We start from the raw sequence: 27721 nt of genomic DNA, 5'->3' as shown, positions 1-27721 counted from the left end.
CAAGAGTCAAAATCCTATAAGAAGTCCATTTCAGCATCCTGTTGCTATTATACTTCACAGTCCTTTGCGGTCTGTGTTCATTCTTATTAAAATTCATTATACTCCTTTTTTTTTTTTTTTTTTTTTTGTGGTACGCGGGCCTCTCACTGCTGTGGCCTCTCCCGTTGCGGAGCACAGGCTCCGGACACGCAGGCTCAGCGGCCATGGCTCACGGGCCCAGACGCTCCACGGCATGTGGGATCTTCCCGGACCAGGGCATGAACCCGTGTCCCCTGCATTGGCAGGCGGACTCTGAACCATTGCGCCACCAGGGAAGCCCCCTCTACTCCCCTCTTTGACTACAGGTGTGATCCTATGGGTCAGTGGCAGAGGGCACTGAAAAATTTTTACATTTTTGGTATTAAGAGTGAATGAGAAATGAATTTCAAATCAAAAATTTTAACTACAAAAAAGTAAAATTTCTCTGAGAAAAAAATACTTGAACATGATAATACTAATGCAAAAATATAATGATTAAATGAAGAAAGATGCAAATTTATCTGAATATCCATAATTATAATGGGTATTTTAAAATATATTCTGAGAAAAGATAAACCACAATATTTGTTAGCATACGAAAGCTTAGGAAAGAGTTGATAAAATATCTCTCCGAAACTACAGAATCATTTCTTTCACCAAAAAATGAACATACTTTTAATCATGTACAATCAAACATAACTGAAAACAAAGAGGGATTATATTCAGCTACAAGTAACAGAAAACACCCATACTTTTCTTGATATGAGGAAGGGGCTTATTCTCATATAGAAGGAGTGGGTCAAGGCAGCCACTGCACAAACGCAGCAAACTCCCAAGTCATTGTTCATCGCTGCACAATTGTGAATGTCATGGTGAATCAGGAAAACATACTCACCAGCAATGTTAACAGCATAAGGTGTTTCCTACACAAGTTAGACATGATGAAGCTATAATCTACAGAAGAGGGTAATCAAACAATACTCCAAACCATGAAATTCTGAATTATTTTCCAAGTGGACACAGAAGGCTTCACAGAAAAATTCAAACTCTAACAGATTTTGATGTAGAATTGTGAAGACATCAGAGGAAAACTACACTTCTGATAATAGAAATCAAACAGTTGGTGGTGGTTTTGAGGATACTCTTGAATACAAAGGCACAGAATCTGGAAAATAGGATGAAAGGTGGTGTCCTCAAACCTCCTAGGTATCTGTCTCTCTCCCAGCATGGTGGCTCCAAAATCTGAAGTATGCCTTCTTCTCATCTGCCTTTAAATTGTACACAGGTGACGCTATTGGTTAATTCTAACATTGAATCACAAAGGGGATAGATTGTGGAAAATCTAGGTCCTAATATTACTCACAGGCAGGATATCTCCAACTCTAGATTTTTTGTCCTATCACAAGACTCTCTTCTTCAAAGTCTATTCACCAAATACCAGTCAGAAGGAATGAAGAAGCAAATGGAAAAACATAATTTACGTGAATGTACACCCTTTGACAACCTTGCCATACAGAAAAAATTATTCCAAGTGTTTAACAGTATGGAAAATGGAAAAAGGCTCCTATACTCACCACCACCCAGAAAAGATCTTCCTGTAATAAAGGTACAGTATATATAACAGATTAAGGATATCCAAGAACTGCCACCCAAGGCCAGTAGGAAAATCTCAACAAATACCAAGCCTAATTGCCTATTAGAACTACACCTTATGGGGTATATGTATACGTATAGCTGATTCACTTTGTTATAAAGCAGAAACTAACACACCATTGTAAAGCAATTATACTCCAATAAAGATGTTAAAAAAAAAAAACCAACTACACTTTAATCACCCATAGGTCCAATAGACTTAAAAATGGAAAAAGAAAATATCATTACCTGATTAAAGGAAAAATCACTACCTTGTAACCTTATGAATTATTATTAAAAGATGACTTCCAGAATTACCTCACCTAAATATTCATTTCTGAGGGTAACTTGTACAAATCCAACATCAAGAAAGGCACTTTCATAAAGATCCTTAGTAAACACATATATTTATAAATTTTTATAACAAGTCTTTTATATTGAAGATTTTCTGAAACATTATTCTTGGATTACTTTCCAACAAGTTACCTCATGTTACTGACATTTATATTTGTTTCTATGGGAGTTTTCACATATAAGTATGTGGGCCCACTGAAGTCTTTCCTAGGCTCTTTAAAAACTATATTTATTATCTAGTGAACCCTTTCATGCTTTTGCAAAGTAGAGAGATCAGAAAAGGTTTTCCCATATTCTTCATATTTACATGGTTTCTCTGTAGTATGCATGTGTCTCTGAATGCCTAAGACAGAAATGTAGGCTTTCCCACATTCCTACGTTCATAAGGCTTCTCTCCAGGGTGAGTTCTTTCATGCACTTGAACATTAATGGAAGCAAAGTTTTCCCACATATTTTACAGTCATAGGGTTTTTCTAGTATGAGTTCTTTCATGTTTTTGAAGAGAACTGGAAAAACGAAATGCTTTAGAACATATTTTACACACACACGGTTTCTCGCCAGTGTGAGTCCTTTCATGTGTTTGAAGAAAACTGGGAATAATAAATGCTTTCCCACATTCTACACATTTATATGGTTTCTCTCCAGTGTGCAGGCTCATGTGTCTTTGAATGCCTGAGAGAGATATGTAGGCTTTCCCACATTCCTTACATTTATAGGGTCTCTCTCCAGTGTGAATTCTTTCATGCACTTGAACATAGGTGGAACTGAAGGTTTTCCCACATATTTTACATTCATAGGGTTTTTCTCCAGTATGGGTTTTCTCATGTTTTCGAAGATATCTGGGAATACTAAATGCTTTAGAACATGTTTTACACATATACGGTTTCTCTCCAGTGTGAGTCCTTTTGTGTATGTGAAGAGAACTGGGATTATTGAATGCTTTCCCACATTCTTCACATTTATATGGTTTCTCTCCAGTGTGCAGTCTCATGTGCCTTCGAATGCCTGAGGGACAAACGAAGGCTTTCCCACATTCCTGACATTGATAGGGTTTCTGTCCAGTGTGAGCTCTTTCATGCACTTGAACGTAAGTGGAAGCGAAGAATTTCCCACATACTTTACATTCATAGGGTTTTTCTCCAGTATGGGTTCTTTCATGTTCTCGAAGGTATCTGGGAATACTAAATGCTTTACAACATGTTTTACACACATATGGTTTCTCTCCACTGTGACTCCTTTCATGTATTTGGAGAGAACTGGGGTTAATCAATGCTTCCTCACATGCCTTACATTCACAGGGTTTTTCTCCAGTGTGATCTCTTCCATGTTTTTGGAAACCTTTTTGAGAACGTAAACCTTTACCCCATTGCTTACATTCATAGGTCTTCTCTCCAGAGTGAATTCTTTCATGTGTTTGGAAACCTTGATGATTACTGAAACTTTTTCCACATTGCTGGAATTCATACAGTTTCTCTTCTGTGTGAGTTCTTTTGTGCCTCTGTAAGGAACTGTAATATTTGTAAACTTTCCCACATTCCTTACATTTATATGTATTATACAGTCCCTGATCATATTTTTTAAAATCTTGAGGTTTGTGTTCAATATGACATTTCATGTGCCTATTAAGAGATGAATGATGCATGAAGACTTGTCCACATACACTGCATTCACATGATTTTAATCCAGGAGTTTTCTTGTTCTGATCAAGAGGTGGAATAAGGTTGAAATTTCCTCCACATGGATTATGGTCTTTACGCTCAGAGAATCTCACTGCCGTATGATTTCTGAAAATGTGAGAAGCACATTATTAATGATTTATTAATCATTTTATATGTATTGCATTTATTACAATTGATAGGAATAGTGTGGTTTTCTAATTTGTGTGAATTGTTAGGAATTGAATATACTGAATGCTCCGCAACGGACTGCACCCTTTCTATTGAAAAGTAATATTCAAATACAGGGTTTATTAATATTGCTTGCAAGTGAATTATTTTGCAAATACTGGACATTTATATAACATTTAAGAAAATATTTTTGAAAGAAACTTTCTAAGAATAATTAAATTAGAAGAAAGGGCTATTTGTTTCGTTTGCACGTTTTTAAAATTTCATAATATACCAGGATTCTCACGTGAGCCAAAGCTTTCTATTGTCAGTGTGACTTACCTTGGTTTTCCCCCCTGGTTTTTGTACTGCTCTTCAATGTCATCATCATCCCATTTTGTTCCTAAAATGCAGACCCAGTAAAATGATTCCAAAGATTGGAAATTAAAGAAATATTATTTGACTCTATGTACACTGTTAGCTGTGATCATGCCTGGTTTATATACCAACATCCTCCCTTCTCACATTACACAACTTAGAACATCAATGAGCAAGAAGCATTTGATCTCTATCTGAGTAACTGATGGAAAGTCCCCATCCTTACCTACTGAGGCCAGGTTCCTAAAGGTTTCCTGCATCACATCTCTGTAGAGTTTCTTCTGTGTAGGGTTCAGTAGAGCCCACTCCTCCAGGGTGAAGTTCACAGCCACATCCTCACAGGTCAATGAGTCCTAAAACATCCCAAGTATGTGTACAGTAGGATGAGTGACAGCACTGGACACCTATATTCCATTTATGGGAAGGTTATGTGTGATTCTGTCCTTTCCAAACATTTACTCACCCTCTGTCCATACCTTCTTCCTCATTAATTTATCAGTACCATAAAGACATGAAAATTATTTACACATTTTTACTGTGATCACATTACATTTTATTTCTCTCTAATGGCAGGGCTCAGAGAACACTGGGAAATGACAGAAATGCTATACAAATGAAACCAATATTATCATTTTAAGACCATCAATTCCTTATGAGAAAAATTATTTCATTTCCTTCCTTATTACCCACCAATTCCAGCACTCCAAGAGACAAGGGGTCAAATCTGTGTGAGGTCTCAATGCATAAACCACTGTGAATAACTACAAGCTTTTTCTTCTCTTCCCATTACCAGGCATGAGAGTCCAGGAGGCCTCTGGCATGTAACATTTAACAAGGTCCAGCTAGTCACAGATCCTACAGTCCTCTAGGACATTAAAAGTGACAAGATACAACTGGCTGAATGAAAATATTCTTGGGGAGAAGCACTGCTTTTGCCCTGTGTCATATGTATTACAGATTCAGTACCTCCTTTGTCTCTCTGTCCAATTTAATGGACTAGAAAGCTATTTGGAACAGAATTCAGACATGACAAAAGAAGGCATGACAACTTAAACCACAAAATCCCTACACTCCTGCACCTCAGGGCAGCTTCCTGCCAATTCTGGGAACACACAGGCATACACACTGAGATAATAATGTCAGAAGAGCCCATGTGGCACACCATGACAGTCGATCCTCATCCCTGCTGACATTAAAAAACAAGTTAAGGAGAGGAGAACAAGATGGAGGAGTGGAGGGACGTGGAACTCACCTCCTCCCGCCAGTACATCTACATGTGGAACAATTTTTTTAGAATACCTATTTAAAGCTTGCAGAAGATCTCATATAACCAAAGCTGCAAGAAAGATCCCCACATAACTGGGTAGGATGAAGGGAGAAGAGAGAAGAGGAACTGAGATGGGACCTGTGCCCCTGGGAGGGAGCTGTAAAAAAGGCAAGGTCCCCTAAGCCAGGGAACCTCCTTCACCAGCTGGGAGGTCCACCAGGATAGATAGGGAGCTTCAAAGGCTGAAAAGGAGAGTGTGGCAGCTGGCCTGTAGCCTGGCAGGGTAGAGAGAGATCGGAACTGAAGGTCCTGGTAACGTGCCCGCACTTCTCAGCCCAAGACATGTGCCTGCTGGTGTGTGCAATGACTGGGTGCAGAAACGTGGCTTCAACGGACAGACCCAGGGAGAGGACTCAGTTTGCCTGCACAGAGACAGCCCACAGGGCCTGGACTGTGGCCTGGGTCGCAACTGGGGGCATGAGCAGGACGGAGAGTGAGTCTGCCATAGGAGCCCCATTGTCAACACGGGCAGGAGGGGAACAGGTCTGCCATAGCAGCATCAGTGTCAGCATGCTCATAGAAGGGATCTAGCTGCAGTGGGTTCTTTGAACTTTGTGGGCCTGCACAAGCAGAGGCAGGGCTGAAATCTGAGCCAATTGCAGGCAGTCCTACTGCGGGTGCTGGGATGCAGCTCCAGCGGGTTCTTGTTCCAACAGATTTTGGGACCGGGACTGCTTGTGCTTGCCTGAGAGCCACCTGAGCCGACTATCTGCTGGCTCAAGGGGACATGACTCTGTGGGTTTAAACACTGGTGGCTCTTTGGGCACACATACACATCTAAGGAATCTCTAACCTGATTACCAGAGCCCCCAAGGGAAGGTGGCCATCAAGGGCAGTGCCAGCAGCAGTGATCTCTGTGGGTACGCACACCAGGTGGCAAGTAGCACCACAGAATCACACACCCCACAGACATCTCCTGGGGATGAAGATGAAGCAGCTCCTCTCCCAGTGGGAGGCCTCCAGTGTCACCTACCTCACACCACAGCTTAGAACCGGATCTAGGAGCTTCTATTCCAACAACTAGAGAGCAGACCCTGCCCCCAACAGACCTGTGACAACCACAGAGCAAAGAGGAGGCCCCACCAAACATCCAGTGCAGTCTCCACAAGGCCAAACACACCAACAAGGGCCAGCAGAACCTGATGAGACACATGGCAAGCATACATACTAAAAACAGCCCTTGCACCATGAATATTGGACTCAAGCAGTCTACACAGTGACACTCCCACAAAACATCAGCACTGCAAGACCACAGTAGATAACTGTTTCTCCTAAACTGACAGAGTCAGAGAAATATAAGAAAAATGAAATAGCAGAGGAACTACTCCCAATTAAAAGAACAAGAGAAATCCCCTTAAAGAACAAACAATAAAACAGACCTCTCCAGTCTACCAAACCCCAAGCTCAAAAAGGAGGTAATAAAAATGCTGAAGGTATTAAGAAAGGCTACCAATAAAAATGTGGATCACTGCAACAAGGAACTAGAAACTATAAAGATGAGCCAATCAACATTAGACAACTCCATTGCCAATATGAATACTGAGTTAAACATAATAAATAGCAAACTTAATAATGCAGAACAATGAACAAGTGACCTGGAAGAAAGAATAATGGAAATCACCCAATCAGAACAGCAGACAGAAAAACAAATGAAAAATATGAAAGCAACATATCAGATGTATGGAACAATATAAAGCATGCCAATTTATGCATAATAAAATCCAAGAAGGAGAAGAAAGAGAAAAGGGGATTGAAAAAGTATTGAATAAATTATGGCTGAAAACATCCCAAACCTAAAGAAGGAAACAGAGATCCAGGTACAGGAAGCACAGAGGGTCCCAAACAAGATGAACCCAAACAGACCTGCTCTAAGATATATCATAATTAAAATGGGAAGAAGTAAAGATAAAGAGAGGATTCTAAAGGCAACAAGAGAAAACCAAAGAGTCAATCACAAGGGAATCCACATAAGGCTATCAGCTGATTTCTCTACAGAAGCTTTGCAGGGCAGAAGGAGTAGCAAGATACACTGAAAGTCCTGAAAGGGAAAAACCTGCAACCTAGGATACTCCACCCAGCAAGATTATCATTTAAACTAGAAGGAGAGATATAGAATTTCTCAGAAAAGCAAAAACTAAAAGAATATAGCAGTACTAAGCCTATCTTACAAGAAATATAGAAAGGTCCCCTCTAAACGGAAAAGCAAGAATCTATATGAATGGGAAAACCAAAATAGTAAAGGTAAATATATAAGAAGACTGAAGATCACTTAAATAAACCAGTACATAGATTAAAAAAGAATCAAAAGAATACTGTGAAAGCAATTATAACTATAAGGAACAGCAAAAGGGTAATAAACACGAAGATGTAAAATAAGACATCAAAATCACAAAACGTGTGGGAGGGGAGTAAGAATGTAGATCTTTTACAATGTGTTTGAGCTTATATGACTACCAGTCTAAAGCAAGTACATACATTTACAGGTTAACAAACTTAAAAATCAGGCTAACCACAAACCAAAAACATACAATAGATTCACAAAACCCAAAATGAAAGAAACTCAAGCATAATACAAAGAAAACCATCAAACTACAAAGGGAAAAACAAAAAGAAGAAAGGAACAAATAAGAAATATAAAATCAACTGGAAAACAAGGTTTTAAATGTCAATAAGTACATACTTATCAATAACTACTTTATGTGTCAATGGAATAAATGCTCCGATCAAAAGACAGAGTGGTAAATTGGACAATAAAACAAGAACTTTCAATATGCTGCCTACAAGAGACCCGATTTACGGCAAAAGAAACATAAACATTGAAAGTAAGGGAATGGAAAAAGATATTTCATACAAATGGAAATTACAAGAAAGTAGGGGTAGCAATACTCATATCAGACAAAATAGACTTTAAAACAAAGGCAATAAAGAAAGACAAAGAAGGACACTGGATAATGATAAAAGGATCAATACAAGAAGAGGATATTGCACTCATTAACACACATGCACCCAATGTAGGAGCATCTAAATACATAAAACAAATATGAGCAGACATAAAAGGAGAAATTGATGGGAATACGGTAATAGTAGGAGAGTTTAACACCCCAGTGGCATCAATGGACAGATCTTCCAGACAGAAAATCAGTAAGGCAACAGAGATTCTGAATGACACAATAGTTAGACTTAATAGCTATATATAGGACACTACATCCAAAGAAACCAGAATACACATTCTTTTCAAGTGCACATGGAACATTCTCTAGGATAAACTACATAGTAGAACAAAAAACAAGGCTCAACAAATTTAAGAGGACAGAAATTATTTCAAGCATCTTTTCTGACCACAGCAGCATGAAACCAGAAATGAAGCACAGAAAGAAAAATGAGAAAAAAATGATTACATGGAGACTAAAAACAACATGTCCCTAAAAAAACCAATGGGTCAACAATGAAATCCAAGAGGAAATTAAAGAATACCTCAAGAAAAATGAAAATGAAAACACAGCCATACATAATCTATGAGATGAAGCAAAAGCAGATCTACGAGGGAATTTCATAGTGATACACGGCTTCTTTAAACAAAAACAACAAATTCCAAATAAATAACCTAACCTACCATTACAAAGATTAGAAAAAGAACAAACAAAACCTAAAGTCACAGAAAGAGGAAAATAATAAAGATCAGAGAGGAAGTAAATAGAGATTTTTTAAAAAATTAGAAAAGATCAACAAAACTGAGACCTGGTTTTTTGAAAAGATAAAAAAAAAAATCAACAAACCTCTAGCCAAGCTCATCAAAAAGAAAAGAGAGAGGACCCAAAGAAACAAAATGAGAAATGAAAGGGGAAAAACAACAACCAATACCACAGCAATACAAAAAAATCTTAAGAGAATACTATAAACAAGTATATGCCCACAAAATGGACAACCTAGAAGAAACGTACAAGTTCCTAGAAATATACAGCCTGCCCAAATTGAGTCAAGAAGAAAGAGATAATTTGAACGACCAAGCACTAGGAGTTAAATGGAAACTGTGCGAATCCCCTGGTGGTCCAGTGGTTAGGGCTCAACACTTTCACTGCTGTGGTCTGGGTTCAACCTCTGGTCGGGGAACTAAGATCCCACAAGCCATGTGGTGTGGCCAAAAATTAATTTAATTAAAAAAAAATTGAAGCTGCAATATAAAAACAAAAACAAAAAATTCCCTGCAAACAGAAGTCCAGGACCAGAGAGCTTCCCTGGGGAATTCTACCAAACATACAAAGAAGAACTTATACTGATCCTTATCAAATTATTCCAAAAGACTGAAGAGGCGGGTACATTCCCAAAGTCATTCTATGAAGCAACCATCACCCTGATGCCAAAACCAAAGACACTACATAAACAAGAAAATTACTGGCCAATACCTTTGATGAATACAGATGCAAAAATTCTCAACAAAATATGATCAAATCAAATCCAACTATACACAAAAAGGACCATACAACATGATCAAGTTGGATTCATCCCAGGCTCACAAGGATGGTTCAACACACACAAATCAATCAATGTGATACATGACATCAACAAAAGAAAAGACAAAACCCACATGATCATGTCAACAGGTGAAGACAAAGTGTCTGATAAAATTTAACACACATTCATCATAAAAACTCTCACCAAAGTGGTTATAGAAAGAACATATCTCAACATAATAAAAGCCATTTTTGGCAAACCCACAGCCAACATAACACTCAATGGTGAAAAGCTGAAAGCATTCCCAGTAAATTCTGGAATGAGACAAGGATGCCCACTTCCACTACTTCTACTCAACAGAGTATTGGAAGTCCTAGCCACAGGAATCACAGAAGAAAAAGAAATGAAATCCAAATCAGAAGGGAAAAGGTAAAATTGTCATTATATGAAGACGACATGATACTCTATATAAAAACCCTAAAGACTCCACACAAAAACTACTAGAACTGACAAATGAATTCAGCAAGGCAGCAGAATATGAGATAAACATACAGAAATCTGTTGCATTTCTTTACACCAAAAAAGAAATATAAAAAAGAGAAAGTAAAAAGACAATCCCATTTAAAATCACATCAGGGACTTCCCTTGTGGTGCAGTGGTTAAGAATCCGTCTGCCAACGCAAGGCACACATGTTCAAACTCTGGTCCAGGAAGATCCCACATGCTGCAGAGCAACTAAGTCTGTGTGCCACAACTACTGAGCCTGCACTCTAGAGCCTGCAAACCAAAACTACTGAGCCCACATGCCACAACTACTGAAGCCCATGTGCCTAGAGCCTGGGCTCCACAACAAGAGAAGCCACCGCAATGAGAAGCCCACTCATTGCAACGAAGAGTAGCCCTCACTCGCCACAACTAGAGAAAGCCTGCGCAGCAATGAAGACCCAATGCAGCCAAAAATAAATAATAAATAAATTTATTAAAAAAAAATTACATCAGGACTTCTTTGGTGGTGCTGTGGTTAAGAGTCCACCTGCCAATGCAGGGGACACGGGTTCGATCCCTGGCCTGGGAAGACCTCACATGCCACAGAGCAACTAAGTCCGTGCACCAGAACTACTAAGCCTGCACTCTAGAGCCTACAAGTCACAACTACTGAAGCCCGCTTGCCACAAATACTGAAGCCTGCTCGCCTAGAGCCTGTGCTCCGCAACAAGAGAAGCCACCGCAATGAGAAGTCCATGCACTGCAACGAAGAGCAGCCCCTGCTCACCGCAACTAGAGAAAGCCCATGCACAGCAACAGAGACCCAATGCAGCCAAAAATTAATTAATTAATTAATTTAAAAAAAAATAAAATAAAATCACCAAAAAATGAAATACCTAGGAATATGCCTAACCAAGGAGGTGAAAGACTTGTATGCTGAGAACTATAAAATATTGATAAAGGAAACCAAAGGTGATTCAAGGAAATGGAAAGATATCAATGTTCTAGGATTGAAAGAATTATATTGTTAAAATGGCCACACTACTCAAAGCAATCTACAGATTTAATGCAATCCCCATCAAATTACTCATGACATTTTTCAAAGAACTAGAACAAATAATCCTAAAATTTATATGGAACCGTAAAAGACCCAGAATTGTCAAAGCAATTCTGAGGAAAAAGAACAAAGTTGGAGGAATAACCCTCCCAGCCTTTGGACAATACTACAAAGCTACAGTAATTAAAACAGTGTGGTACTGAACAAAAACAGACATAGAGATCAATGCAACAGAATAGAGAGCCCAGAAATAAACCCTATGATCAATTAATCTTTGACAAAGGAGGCAAGAATAAACAATGGAGAAAAGATATTCTCCTCAGCAACTGGTGTTGGGAAAACAGGACAGCCGCATGTAAATCAATGAAGTTAGAACATTCCCACATACTATACACAAAAATAAACTCAAAATGGCTTAAAGACTTAAATATAACACCTAATACCATAAAACCCCTAGAAGAAAATATAGGCAAAACATTCTTTTGCATAAATTGTAGCAGTGTTTTCTCAGGTCAACCTACCAAGGCAATAGAAATAAAAGCAAAAATAAACAAATGGGACCTAATCAAATTTATGAGCTTTTGCACAGCAAAGGAAACCATACACAAAACAAGATGACAACCTATGGACTGGGAGAAAATATTTGCAAATGATGTGAGTGACAAGGGCTTAATTTCTAAAATATACAAACAGGGCTTCCCTGGTGGCACAGTGGTTAAGAATCTGCCCAACAATGCAGGGGACACAGGTTCGAGCCCTGGTCCAGGAAGATCCCACATGCCATGGAGCAATTAAACCTGTGGGCCACAACTACTGAGCCTGCGCTCTAGAGCCGGCGAGCCACAGTTACTGAGTCCGTGTGCCACAACTACTGAAGCCCGTGCACGTAGAGCCCGTGCTCTGCAACAAAGAGAAGCCACCGCAATAAGCCCGCGCACTGCAATGAAGAGTAGCCCCCGCTCACTGCAACTAGAAAAAAGCCCACGCACAGCAACGAAGACCCAACGCAGCCATAAATAAATAAATTAATTATTTTTTAAAAAGGGACCTAAATAGACATTCCTCCAAAGAAGACATACAGATGACCAATAAGCACAGGAAAAGATGCTCAACATCACAAATTATTAGTGAAATGCAAATCAAAACTACATTGAGGTAACACCTCACACCAGTCAGAATGGGCATCATCAGTCTACAAATAATAAATGCTGGAAAAGATGTGGAGAAAAGGGAACCCTCCTACACTGTTGGCAGGAATGTAAATTGGTACAGTATGCAGGTTCCTTAAAAAACTAAAAAGAGTTACCATATGATCCAGCAATCCCACTCCTGGGCTTTTATCAAGAAAAGAGGAAAGCTCTAATTTGAAAAGATACATGCATCCCAATGTTCACAGCGGCACAATTTACAATAGCCAAGACATGGAAACAACCTATGTGTCCATCAACAAATGAACGGATTCCAAAGACGTGGTTTATATATGCAATGTATTATTACTCGGCCATAAAAGAGAAGGAAATAATGCCATTTGCAGCAACATGGATGCACCTAGAGACTATTAGACTAAGTAAATCAGATATTGATAGACAAATATATGATATCTCCTATATGTGGAATCTAAAAAAGAGTACAAATGGACTTATTTACAAAACAGACAGGCTCACAGACATAGAAAACAAACTTATGGTTACCAAAAGGGAAGGGGGGAAAAGGGATAAATGGGGAGTATGGGATTAACACATGCAGTTTACTACATATTAAATAGATAAACAACAAGGATTTGCGTATAGTATAAGGAATTTATAAATTGAAAAAAAAATTTAAGAGCTGCAGATTGTAAGGGAGCTCACTGAAGTCCATGATGTTTTCATGGTGGATATTCCCATGATTATAGAATACATAAATCTGTTCACAGTGCTTTCCTCCCAAAGAACATAAAATCACCATCCTCTAATCAGAAGGAAGTCCTCTGTGACCAGTCACTGTAGAGGTGTCCTTCCTTCCTCTGCCATTGTCAAGCTCATCTAGGGAGAAAAGGAACATGCAGTTTAACCCCTAAGCATAAGAATCCCTTAGCTGAAGACAGCACACACTGCCAGTAGGCTATAAAAGGGTATATTCCTCCATAATTGAGGTCTCTGGCGAGTGTAAGGCAGGCCTCTCAAGCAGGCGTGAAATAGCTTGAGAGAGCAAGGAAACGTGTGTGGACTTTTTTATTTTGGTTTTGTGGTGGGATAAAGTGAGAGTTTATACACAAGGGCAGAGCATGTGTGGATTCAATCTTTTCCTAAGCCAAAGGTAGGAGGAAAGCCTTTCTCACTGCCTTGGATACATGTGGGTCACAAGGGGAAGAAGGAGGGATGAGGCTCTAAAGCTGTCCACAGCCAACTGTCAAAAAATTGGAGTCAGGGCTTCCTTGGTGGCACAGGAATCTGCCTGCTAATGCAGGGGACACGGGTTCGAGCCCTGGTCTGGGAGGATCCTGTCTGGAGCCTGTGCTCCGCAACGAGAGAGGCCGCGACAGTGAGAGGCCCGTGCACCGCGATGAAGAGTGGCCCCCGCTTGCCACAACTAGAGAAAGCCCTCGCACAGAAACGAAGACCCAACACAGCCAAAAATAAATAAATTAATTAATAAACTCCTACACCCAACATATTCTCTAAAAAAAAATTGGAGTCAGAAGCTTCTACTTCCGGCTCTGGCATTTAATAACTTAGAAGCTATCATTCCCAACCTCGCAAGAGAAAAGCAAAATAACTTGAAATAAACTTCTCTTCTTAGATTCTTCACAGCATTTAGGTCACAGGGCAACCCACGATCTTTAAAATTGGGAAAGAGAAAATAAATACAACATTATTAATATTCCCCAAATATTCTGTTCTTACCATGGCCTGTCAAAAAATACTATTTCAGCAGAGTTTAATGGAAACACAAAAAAGACAGAACAATATCTATGAACCCTAACATAAACTGTCTTAAATAGAAGATTTATAACCATCATGGGATTACAAAAGGAAAAGACAGAAAAGAACAGAAGAAATTAGTGTAGTAACAATCATTGAGATTTTCCTAAAATTAATGATACATGACACACTGTAGATCCAGGAAGCTCAGAGGACACTAAACACATAAACAATAAAAATGCACAACCAAGTAGCTCGTATTCAAACTACACAAAACCAAAGACAACGTGAATATATATGGAAAGAAGCCAGAGGGGAAAACACCTTAGTTATACAGAAACAAAGATTAGAATTAAATCAGACTTCTTTTCAGAAACCACGCAAGAAACAAGAGTGGAGTGAAATATTTAACGTTTTGAAACAAAAAACAGCTCTCCTAGAATTTTGTGTCAAGCAAAATTATCTTCCAAGAATAAAGGAGGAATAAAGACTTTCTCAGAAAAAAATTGAGACTTTGTCTTAATAGACCTACTTTGAAAGAAACATTCAGAAACTCATCAGAAAGAATGTAAATGATGAAGATGCAGGATTAGAAAAACAATATATGAAGGTAAAATATCTACTGTAATTCTTATAATTAATATGGCAGATAACTACTTTGTTTCAAATATGAACAAGAATGTATGGCAATTATAAACTTATGGATAAGTGAAATAAATGAGAGCCATGTGACAAGGGACCAGAGATGGGGGAAATGGGAATAACTTCATATGAGGTACCTGCATGCCCAATGAAGTGGTATAGTGGCACTTGACAAATGTGGCTTAGTTGTAAATGTATACTGAAAACTCAAGGGCAAGCACTAAAAAAGTGAAAAAATATGTGTAATTGATATACTAACAGAGGATTAAGAAAAACAATCAGGTAAAATGCTCAGTTAAAGCCAGAGACGGCAGAAAAAGTGGGAAGACAAAAAGAAACGAAGTACAAGGGTAACAAATAAAAGCAATAAAAGGTGTGGTAGGTATTAATCTAACTGTATTAGCCACCACTTTAATCAAGGTCCCAATACAACTGAAAGACAAATACAGTAATGACAGATTTTTAAAATCACACTTAATCGTATGTTGTCCACAAGAAATCCACTTTAAACCTAAAGACACAGACAGACGAATGTTAAAAGGATGAAGAAAAATGTCCTATGACAAAGCCAGAGAGGGGCAAGGCTGACAGATCAACCAGGAAATCTTCCAAAGAGGACCACCACTGGCAGGATTTCGGATAGAATGTCTGTGCCCAGAAAAGATTCTGAGGGAGAGGCATGAGGATTCAAACAGTAGTTCCACGTAGTTATTCATGGCTGTCCTCTCATGTCAAATATCCACAACGAATATAAATCTATAAAAAGGAGTCATCCATGACTCTGTGGGGGAAAAAATTAAAACAAAAAAAAATTGGGTCTGCTTGAAATGCACCACGAAAGACAAATAGTTGATAATGATGCTGTGAATCGAAGAGGAGAAGCTGGAGTTTTAGAATTCGGGAAGGAATCTGGAAATTGAGGCATTTATTGCCACTTTAGGAAGAGCTAGGCTAGAGGGACAGGGTCGTGGATTTGAGACCCTGCTCCCCAACCACTTGGAAAACTCAGGAGAAAACGGGTCCCGCCCTGGGGAGAAAGGAGGGACTGGGGACCCCACACAGCTCCTCATACACAGGTACCCCGGGGACCGAGTCAGTATTGTTCCCTGATGATCCTCCTCGTGGTTACCGCACACCCTGGGGGAGACGCGGGCTGCGGGCGCAGAGCTGCCCAGAGAGGCTAGGAGGCGGGGCCGAAGTCGTGGCGCGCAGTGACGGGACAGGACGCCCGGGGTCCCGACTGCAGGCCCCGCCCCCACGCTGCGAGCCGGAGGGAATAAGGTCCCAGTGGCTGTCCAAGTGGACACGGGTTCGCAGACTCCGGAGTTGAACGCAGGGAGGCCCGGGTCCCGCCTCGGCCTGTTCCCGCCGGTTGCTACCAATTTCTCCGCTCCGACTCCACACGCCGGGGAGGCACACTCACCATATCCAGCTTTTCCGGGTCTCCTCGAGTCCCTCCTACGCCTCCTACGACCACTGCAGAAACGACTGGGACCATTAAGGGCGGGGACCGCCAGATATCCTCCCTGGGACATCGGAGTCCGTGGCGACTTTCTTGCGGGTGCTGTGCGTCGCCCCGCCCACCTCCACCAGCGGCGCCCCTGATTGGATAGTTCGAAAGTCCCGCCACTTCGTGCCTGAGTGACTGCAGAGCAGGAGGGCTGGGCTCCGCCCAAACATCTTCTCCTCCAGGTGGTAACCTCACCAGCCAGCTCCATTTGCATTTAAACAGAAAGTTTTCCTGGCCTGAGGCTGCCTATGATGTTTTCTCCCAGCTTTTTGTGAAAGTGTGGGCTCAGATGTGCGCCGGGAATTCCCGATTCAGTCTCAGGTTGGAGAAATACAGAGCAAGAGGATGGCCCAGGCCAGGTCTGCTTGTAACAAATGGGCCATCTGTCCTCTGCAGGTCAAGAGCTTGGCGTAAGGCTGCGGCGAACCACTCATGGAACTATGACCCTTGTTTAGAATGTCAAGCATAAGGACCACCAATTATAAAGAGGCAAAATGGCAGTCTATTGAGGGATCTTAGAATTGCAATTCAAGGGGTCACAGATTCTGGAGAGACCCAGAATGGTGTCCGACCCGAGGAAAATGGGTAAAAGTTTTTCTAGGAAAAAGGGGTTGTTCATTCAGGCTTAAAAGCTTCTTTACCAAGAATTTGGATTGGAGGGTAAAATTCGTCTATACATACCATTGGGTTACGGAACACATCTCATCCGTTTCTAGGGAAAGGTATGTTTTCTTTAGTCCAGAATAAGTCCAGTTATCATCATCAACATCATTATTTGGCAACTCAGCAACTATTCAGCCATTTTATTTAGAGAGCTCAGCAAAATTCCAACGCGGGAAGCAAAGATGGGGGTCCTTTGGTCACATCTCACTCGTTCCTGACACAGTTCTTTTCATAAGGAACACACTTAAGTGTGACCTCACCGTGTGTAACAAAGGCTGGTCCATTTTAGTCTTTGATCTTAGCGAGCACTGAGATTTCCCTCATCCCTTTTCCACCCCCACTCTTTTGGTACTTAAGGTAAAGAATCCCAGAACACTTGGCCCTGGTGAGAAATTTGAAGCCCGCAGTCCTAGCTGGGTGCAAGGACTCTGCTCAGTCTAACCATAGGGTGTGAGATGTGTTCATTAAGTTCTCATGTCTACATTTACACTGAAAGGAAATTTATTTTACATCAGTTTTTCAGAGGGTTTTTTTTTTTTTTTTTTTGCGGTACGCGGGCCTCTCACTGTTGCGGCCTCTCCCGTTGCGGAGCACAGGCTCCGGACGTGCAGGCTCAGCGGCCATGGCTCACGGGCCCAGCCGCTCCACGGCATGTGGGATCTTCCCGGACCGGGGCACGAACCCGTGTTCCCTGCATCGGCAGGCGGACTCTCAACCACTGCACCACCAGGGAAGCCCTACATCAGTTTTTGCTTCAAACCCTAGTGAACTTCGAAATGTAAATGACTATGACATCCCTAAGGCAATTGATTCCTATTATCTCTGTTACAAGAAAAGCAATAAATCATCCTGGAAACTCTTCCCCCACAGCTTTCTTGAGGTATCATTGACTAACAAAATTGTCTATCCTTCTGTTACTACCACAATATCTTGATTACCTTTGTTTAGTACAAAGTTTTGAAATCAAGAAATGTTAATCCTACAATTTTTTTTTCTTTTTCAAGAATGGTGTGACTATTCTGGTTTCCTTACAATTCCCTATAAATTTATGAAACAGATTGCCAATCAAGTTACCGTTCAGATTATGATTATTGAATCTTAGATCATTTTGCAGAGAAGGGCCATTTCAACAAGGTTAAGTCTTCCGATCCATGAAACTGGGATGTTTTCCCATTTGTTTATACATTAATTAATTTCTTTCAAACATGTTTGTAGTTTTCAGAGTATTTGTTTTATACTTCTTTTGTTATATTTATTCTGTTTTATTGCGTTTGATTCTATTGTAAATACATTTCTTTTCTGAATTTCATTATCAGAATGTTCATTGCAAGTGTATAAAAATGCAGTTATTTTTATTTTATTTTGATTTTAACCTTGTTAAATTCAATTACTAGTTCCTATAGTTTTTTTTAGCAGACCCTAGAGTTTATTATATATAAGATACCTGACTGGAAGTAGAGACAGTTTGACATCTTCCTAACCAATATGCACACATTTTAATCCTTTTCTTGTTTAATGAGTTCTTGGCTAAAATCTCCAATAAGCTGTCAAACAGAAGTGACAAGAGTAGACATCTTTTGTTAGTTATGGCTGGGGGTAAGCATTCACTGTTTCACCATTAAATATAATATTAGCTGTGGGTTTTCCATAGATGCTCAATATGAGGTTAGGACATTTCCATCTATTTTATTTTATTTTTTTATTTTTGGCCGCGTTGGGTCTTCATTGCTGTGCGAGGGCTTTCTCTAGTTGCCGTGAGCAGGGGTTACTCTTCGTTGCAGTGCACAGGCTTCTCATTGCCGTGGCTTCTCTTGTTGTGGAGCACGGGCTCTAGGCACCCGGGCTTCAGTAGTTATGGTATGTGGGCTCAGTAGTTGTGGCTCGCAGGCTCTAGAGCACAGGCTCAGTAGTTGTGGTGCATGGGCTTAGCTGCTCCGCAGCATGTGGGATCTTCCCGGACCAGGGCTGGAACATGTGTCCCCTGCGTTGGCAGGCAGATTCTTAACCACTGCGCCACCAGGGAAGCCCTCCTATTTTTGGTGAGTGTTTTAATCATGAAGGGGTATTATTTCTTTTGTCAATTATTTCTTTGAGTCTATTTAGAAGACCTTGCATCTATTGACCTCACTCATTACATTAATGATTTTGAGATGTTAATCCAAACTTTCATCCCAGGAACAAATCCCACTTGATCATGATGTATAATTCTTTTTATCTGTGGCTGTATTGGGTTTGCTAGTATTTGTTGGGTGTTTTTCCATCCATATTCACAAAAGAAATAGGTGTGCCTACTATTTGTTGGGTATTTTTCCATCCATATTCACAAAAGAAATAGGTGTGTCTTTTTTTTTTTTTTTTGGTACTTCATGTGTTGGCTTTGGTATTAGAGTAGTTCTGGCCTCACAAAATGAGTGTGAAGTATTGTCTTCATTCTATTATTTACAAGACTTTGTGAAAATCAGTAATAAACCTGTCACCCAGGGGAGCAACCCGACCGTCCCTAACCCACCATGCCTAAATTGCCTCTATAAACAAGTACACCTGTCTTAGGCAAGGAAGCCAACCGCCCCACCCTCCCATTCTAATAGAAACCTCCCTCCTGGCAAACTTGCAGAAAACCAGAACTAACTGTATCTACTAGTTGTGTTTACATGACAGCAAAAAGAGGCCTTAACCATAAGAATCCAGGATAACCTGACTGAACTTCAAAATTGGGACAAAGGTCACTCTACAGCTGATTACCATCTCATCGTAATAATAAAATCTCCATCCCTCACCCCCTTGCCATATTGGTTCTACCTGCTTCTGACCCAGACCCAGAAGGGCCACCACACAGCAGCAGAAAAGAGAACTGAATTGCATTCCAGGAAACCTCCATCCATTTCCATGAGTCAGGATGACAAAAGACACTCGTCCCCTGTAACCTCCTTCACCATTTTCTATAAAAAGCTTATCCCTGCTTGTAATCAGAGAGAAGGTGTCTTTAGAGCATTAGCTCCCCTTCTCTTTCTGTGGCCATTGAAGAAAAGCCTGTCGTCCTTGCACCAAAGTCAGTTTCCTTATTGGCAGCTCAAACCTGAGCAGGAAAGAACTCCCTGACCCAGCCAGGGGGTCTTTGGTTCAGCTAGGGGCCAGGAGGGGAGTCTCCAGTCTAATTCAGTGACAAATCTTCTTTAAAATTTTTGGAGAACTTTGTGTAGAAGCCATCTATGCAAAGGTAGAGTCTAGGTTTATTTTACGGGTGGATTTTTTTACTAACTCAACCACTTCACTTTTTATAGTTCTATTCTGATTTTCTGGGGTTTTTTCTTTTTCCGTTATTTTTTTCTTTTTACTAATATGTATTTTTTAAACTTATTATTGAAATATAGCTGATTTACACTGTTGTGTTAGTTTCTGCTGTACAGCAAAGTGATTCAGTTATACATATACATTCTTTTTTATATTCTTTTCCTTTATGATTTATCACACGATATTGAATCTAGTTCCCTGTGCTATACAGTAGGACCTTATTGTTTATCCATTCTATATATAATAGTTTGCATCCGCTAATTCTCTACTAATATGTTTTGTTTTCTAGTCTATCTTGCCTGGTATTTATATAATCTCTCCAGTTTTCATGTTGGTGCTGTTCACAGATGTACCTATCATACGCTTTTACTTTCAATCTGTTGGTATCTTTGCATCTAACGTGTGCTTCCTCTCAGGTAGAAGGTAGTTGGGTCCCTGGGCTGAGCAGCTGGGAGTGTGTCAAGCAGAGTAGATTGGAGCTTTGTTTTCCTTAGACACACCAAGGACAAAGTTAATGGCAGGAGCTGAGCTCTGCTGGAGTAACGAGATAAGAGGACCACATCTATCAATCCTGAGGTCAAGGAAACCTCCCTATCTGCACATGTGCAGGAAGGCTCCTTGGAGGTCAAAAAGGGAGGGGGCACCACCCCACAAAAAGTGTGGACATACTCCTGAAGTCCTCTGTGTTGGAATCCATTTTGGCAAAAAATTGCGCACGCATATTGGGGAGAGCTCTAGGACAGGTCAAGTGTGGAAAACAAATGAGATAACCGGCCAAACGTAAACAAAGATCCAGAAGAACTGTCCTGTATAAATGATGTAACCACCTCTTTACTGTGCTCCTCATTAGGGAGGACCCCACACGCCTTCTCTCCAGGTGTGTATTTCTGCCTTGCTTCTGTCTTAAACAAACTGTTTCTCTGTGTGCTCTCCCACATGATATGCTGTGTCTCGGATAATAAACTCTGTACCTGTTTTTACAGTTTTTGCCTCTTTGAGAAATCCATTTTTCAAATGGGGCAAGAGCCAGGGGAACTTTGCTTCTAGCCTGGTGGTCTAGCAGCTAGGATTCCTGGTTTTTCATCCAGGCTACCCAGGTTCAATTCCTGGGCAGGGAACTAAAACCTAGCTTCAAGACCACTTGCTGTTGTCTCTCTGAGATCACCTCTACACAGAATATAAATTTAGATCATAGTTTGTTTGTTTAATCTGGGGTGACAATCTCTTCCTCCTGTTTGGATCATGTAATCCATTCACATTTAGCATTTTTGACATAGTTGCAATTATACCTGCCATTTTACTTTTTGTTTTCTACAATTCTCATGTTGTTTTTAGTTCTTAGTCCTCCTTTACAAGTTTCTTTTGCATTAAGTGAATATTTTCAAGTGTAACACTTTCATTTTCAAATGACTTCTCCATTATATATTTAAAAACATTTCAGAGGTTGCCGTTTTAACATAGATGTATTAAATTACTAAAATGAGACTCAGATTTATACTAGCTTAATTCCAGTGATACACGGAAATGTTACTCATATAAAGCTCTATTCCCTTTTGCCATTTTTGTGTTATTATTGTTATGCAGATTACTTCAACTTATGAAATAACCCCCAAAGTATTTTCTTACACTTATCTACCATGTGTAGTCATCTCCTTAGCCCAGTACAGCTTTACTCCCATCTTTGTGCTCTTTAATGGCAAATGCACTCACTACACGGATATTCGCTCTATGTTACGCATTAGACTGTTACTGTTACAGTTACTAGACTGTGTGTTACTACACACAGTCTAGTAACACATTACATACATAGGATTTATACAGTTCCTCTGACATCAGTTAAAAGAAGAAAAGAGAAAATATGTATTGATTCTGCCTTTTCTACTTACAGAATTACCTGTATGGGTGTTTTTGTTTCTTTATGTTGATATGAATTACCTTCTGGAGTCCCTTGCTTACAGCCTGAAGAACTCCTCCAGTAATTCCTGTGGGGCAATTGACAGTCAATATATTCTTTTAGCTTTTGTTGATCTGAAAAATGAAGGGCAGCCTTCATTTTTTTCAGAAGGCAGTTTTGGTGAATATAGGATTGTTGGTTGACAGGTTTTTTTCCTAGTGCGCTTTGAATGTTTCCCTCTGCCTCTGGCCTCCCTGTTTTTTGCTGAGACATCACCTGGTTTTACTGGGGTCTCCTTGTAAGAGTTGGGTCATTTTTCAATTGCTCTTTATTCCCACCATCTGGTTCCTACCTTCCTATTTCTTTACATGTCTCATATTTTGTTGTAAACTAGACATTTTAGGTAATATATTGCAGCAACTCTGGGTTCTGGACCCATTCCTTCTGGGGATTATTATGGTTATGTGCCTATTTATTTGTTCAGTGACTGCCTGGATTATTTTAATGAAGGCCGTTCCCACAGTACTGAGAAGTCAGAGCTGTTGTATTGAATTAAGAATATGCAGATTATGACCTGCTGAATAACGGGCACATCCTGTTCTTGACCTTAAAAATAAAAGTTATTTTACCAGTAAAAATGAGTTTATGCAGAAACAGCAAAGGATTGCGACTCTGGACAAGCAAGCTATAACAAAAGCCATAGTCAAGACCAACAAAGAAAGGAGAGGAATGTTGTTTTATTGAGATAAAGGAGGAAGTTGGGAGGAGCTTTTTTTTTTTTTTTTTTTTTTTGGCTGTGCCGCACAGCATGCGGGATCCCAGTTCCCTGACCAGGGATCAAACCTGCACCCCCTGCATTGGAAGCACAGAGTCTTAACCACTGGACCACCAGGGAAGTCAGGAGAAGTTGCTTTGATGGAAAGTCCACTGGAGAAAAGTGAGAGTTCAGGGTGATGACAGTTTCTCATTGGCTGAGCTGCTGGGCAACTCAATTTTTTGTAGGAAATGCAATGTACATTCTTCTCTTTGTGACCTATAAAGGATGATTCTTTCCTGATGAAGATTCTACTGTTGAGGTGTGTAAATGACAATTCCTCCTACAACTGATGTGGAGAAGTACTGGGCTACAGGTCCCCATCATAGGCTCCCAACTCCATTTTAGTGAGGTTCTCTTTTATAAGTTCTCATAACCATCCACATGGGGTGGGCAGGTATCTCCCTCAGCAAATGAGTTCCCATTTTGGGTAAGTGAAACCCATGGGGCTGTTTTGATTGAAGGTGCAGTTTCAATAAACCCAGAGAAAGCAAGTACAGCCAGGAGATCTATTACTTACACATCCCAGAAGTTGGGGGCTGAGGGGGGGTTACAATGACCCTGGGAAAAGGGCAGTCCTCAGTCCCAGGTCAGGAGCAAGCAGGAGAGAGAGTAGGCACCTACCAATTATAAGACGGATGGCGCTGTCAAGTAAAAAAACAGTGCACAGGGCTTCCCTGGTGGCGCAGTGGTTGAGAGTCTGCCTGCCAATGCAGGGGACACGGGTTCATGCCCCAGTCCGGGAAGATCCCACATGCCGCGGAGCGGCTGGGCCCGTGAGTCATGGCCACTGAGCCTGCGCGTCCGGAGCCTGTGCTCCGCAACAGGAGAGGCCACAACAGTGAGAGGCCCACGTCCCGCAAAAAAAACAAAAAACAAAAAAACAGTGCACAACCTAAAAGTTGACAAATATGTTTTTTAAATTAATTAATTAATTATATTTTTGGCTGCGTTGGGTCTTCGTTGCTGCGCACAGGCTTTCTCTAGTTGTGGCGAGTGGAGGTTACTCTTCGTTGCAGTACGTGGGCTTCTCATTGTGGTGGCTTCTCTTGTTGTGGAGCATGGGCTCTAGGCGCATGGGCTTCAGTAGTTGTGGCTCGCGGGCTCTAGAGCGCAGGCTCGGTAGTTGTGGCAAACGGGCTTAGTTGCTCCGCGGCATGTGGGATCTTCCCAGACCAGTGCTCGAACCTATGTCCCCTGCATTGGCAGGCGGATTCTTAACCACTGCGCCACCAGGGAAGCCCGAGAAATATGTTTTATTTGGCAGAACTTCTGAGGACTCAAGCCCTGGAGACAGCCTCTCAGATAACTCTGAGGGACTGCTCTGAAGAGGTTAGGGAGGAGACAGAATACATAGGAATTTTTACAATAAAAACCAGGTAGTTGGAACATGAAAATCAGGTAGTCTGGTTAATTAAAGAAAACCAGATATCTCAGGTTAACGAATTTAGCACTTTTCCATGTACAGGAAGATGCAATAGTCTGGGCTCACTGAAATCGTTCCTTTGATATGCACCTTAACTTACTATCCTTGATGGTCCTTACTATCTAGGACCAGTATCCTGCTCTTCTCCATCCTGAATCCCCTCAGGGAGCACCCTTGGGGGTGGCAGCAGCGCTTGCTGGCTAGATGGCCCCAACATCCTTTGTTTACTGATATGGCAGATAACAGTCTTCATCCACAGTGCAAAGGTCACTAACTTTTCACAAGCATAACTCTAAGTGGTTTTATTGTTTGTTTGTTTATGTTGTTTGTTTGTTTTTGGCCACGCCTGGCAGCATGTGGGATCTTACTTTCACAACCAGGGATGGAACCTGCGCCCCCTGCATTGGAAGCGCGGAGTCTCAGCCACTGGACCGCCAGGGAAGTCCCCCTAAGTGGTTACTTTAATAAATGTCCTGAGAAAACCTTAGCAGGAACTAAGAGTGGAATCCTAAACTCAAGTCTTTATCTAAATGTCCAGATTCTGGGTGTGAGCAGGGTTATCATACTGTAAAATGCCTAGGCAGTGACTAGGAAAGACAAAAGCAGTTTTTTTGAAAAGTGGTTTTTCTCACCACACCCCAGACAGAGTGAAACCTCTAACACAGGTCCTCAGGCTGGGCGCAGCTTTGGGTAAACCCGCTGTATCCTGGGATGACAGGACCATTGGTGAGGCTCTCTTGCTCTTTCACAGACCTCACCCAGCGGTGAAATTAAATCAATCTGTGGCTGATGGCTTGACTGTTTTCACCGACACAGAGCAGAGAGGGGGAGGAGAGCAGGAAAGGGCATAATTTACTCTCCAATTTATTCAATGCAATTATGGTTCCTTTGTAGAAATATCTCCCAAAATCAGTACGTGATATTTGTTTAACCCTTGGAATCCTCCTCTCAGCACTCTAAGTTCCCAACTCTACCCAGAAAACTAGGCAGTGTACAGGTAGGCTACTTTCATTAAATACAGAATCTACTCCTAACTGATTTTCACCTCATTTTCCACTTTTTTGCTAGGGTCCTTTGACTTCCACTTTTCATAACCTTTTGCCAGGCACTTTAATTCTTTGGAAAGGTAGTCAGAGCTCGCTTCCCACCCACCCACCTACACCCCACCACCCCGTACTCAGGAAAAAACCTCTGTGCCAATCCTGGAGCTGTTTGGGGGTAATAGGAAGCCTCTCTGAATGACAATCCCATCCTAAGAGCTGAGTGCTCAATGGAGGGGAGACAGCAGCCAGTGGTCCTCTTGATTGTATCTTCAGGCACCTCAGGAATGACTTATGATACAGCCACCTCACCTGCTGGGAAAAGGGCAATCAACACCCTGTACTGTCAGTGCACACAAAGGCATCACCTCTGTTCCATGTGTAGGGAATAAAAGAATCGTGTCCCAAGTTTGTAAGAGGAGTCATCCAGCAAGTATTAACCCCCAGCAACAGGCAGTGGGGGCCGGTTTGAAAAGTTGAAGTCTGTTCTTTCTAGGAAAACAGTCCTCTTGAGTGGGAGCTGGGGTAACGGTGTGCCATGTTTTCTAGGTCACAGTAGTCTAAAGTGGAATCTTCAGCAACCTAAACTGAGAGGAGCTAGAGAGGGAGTGAAATAAGCAGCATATTTTATGGCAAGTCAAGAAAAATTTAAACATAAATTCTTCTCTGCCCTTCGGCTTCCTCTCTCCTCCCACTGTGCATTGTGTATCTGCATTATGTATCAGCTAGACCTCCCCCATCAGCAGGAATGTCGGCTCAACCATAAAGAGTAACATTTTTCTAGCATCAACAAGACAACTCCTTAAAAGATTACATTTCTTCTTGATCTTGTAAGGGGTCACATGACCCACCATGATCCTGCTTAGATCTGGATTATGTAAACTGTCAATAATATGTCATTTGATGTACAGCCCTCTACCTCAAAAACCTTATATAGGGCTACCCTGGTGGCGCAGTGGTTGAGAGTCCGCCTGCCGATGCAGGGGACACGGGTTCGTGTCCCGGTCCGGGAAGATCCCACATGCTGCAGAGCGGCTGGGCCTGTGAGCCATGGCCGCTGAGCCTGTGCGTCCGGAACCTGTGCTCCGCAACGGGAGAGGCCACAACAGTGAGAGGCCCGCGTACCGCAAAAAAAAAAAAAAAAAAAAAAAAAAAAACCTTATATAACTGTGCCTTGATTTCTTTTTTTTTTTTTTTTTCGAAGTGTAAGCTTTTACTACTCCAGCACAGCTTGGACTTCACCAATGCCTACCTTCGTGGGGCATGTAGTGTGACTCATGATTGCAGACACAAAATCATTTGAAGCCTGTGCTACAGCTCTGGGCTACTTTCAAAGACATTCAGTTACACGCACCATGACTTGCTTCTCAAAATGTGAGTCCCATTTTCATTTTCCTTCCTCTCTGCCTTGCTCCCTACTTCCCACCTTCTTGGGGCTTCTCACTGTCTGGGTAACAAAGCTTGGGCCTAGCCAAACCTGGGGTAGTGAGACCCCTCTGTCACAAGCAGTGCCCGGGCCTGAGGCTGAGCCTGTGGCCTCTGGAGCCCAACTTGGCTTGGTGCAGCACCAAGGGGTGGCCTGTTTGGCTAGCTCCCGGCTCCCTGGGGAAGCCTGAGGACACTGGCCTGATGGGAGGCGCTACTGCACTCCCTGGGGCCTCTCAGAACTCCCACTTCTAGTTAGTGGACCGAAACACGGGACAGCCACACCTCACTTTTCCTTTTCCCAATTACAAGCAGCTGGGAGGGCCCCTGGCCTCATCAGCTCTGTCATCAGAGTGGCTGCTTTTCCCCAGGGCTTCAGCAAAGTCCGAAAAGAAGGGCTAAAGGCTGCTGCTGTAGGCCTGGGCTGCAGAAACCCTGCCCAACTCTCAGGGGAGCTGGCACCCCGCTAGTCCCACTGGACCACTCACCTCTCCTCCTTGGCCTGTGTAGCCAGCAGCCTTCAGACCTGCCCTCCTCCCTGCCACCGGCCCCTCCAACGACATCGGCTTTCCTCTCCCGTGAA

At 41.5% G+C, this 27721-nt stretch overlaps 1 protein-coding gene across 1 annotated transcript; it reads right to left on the bottom strand.

The window, feature by feature from the left end:
• Positions 1–718: 718 nt before the first annotated feature.
• Positions 719–27701, bottom strand: LOC111166593 (uncharacterized). The gene is given in 8 exon segments (XM_089905886.1): positions 719–2380; positions 2383–2442; positions 2445–2479; positions 2481–3788; positions 4173–4233; positions 4435–4561; positions 16499–16831; positions 27627–27701. Coding segments are annotated over 8 exon segments (2139 nt in total). The 3' UTR covers positions 719–2240.
• Positions 27702–27721: the final 20 nt, after the last annotated feature.

This window comes from Delphinapterus leucas, unplaced genomic scaffold (assembly GCF_059928025.1).
Source record: "Delphinapterus leucas isolate spDelLeu-1000000601 "Yukka" unplaced genomic scaffold, BTC_Dleu_Yukka2 spDelLeu_asBTCV2_sq25, whole genome shotgun sequence".
NCBI lineage: Eukaryota > Metazoa > Chordata > Mammalia > Artiodactyla > Monodontidae > Delphinapterus > Delphinapterus leucas.
Note: the sequence above shows the minus strand (reverse complement) of the source record. Positions and strands in the feature narration are given on the sequence as shown.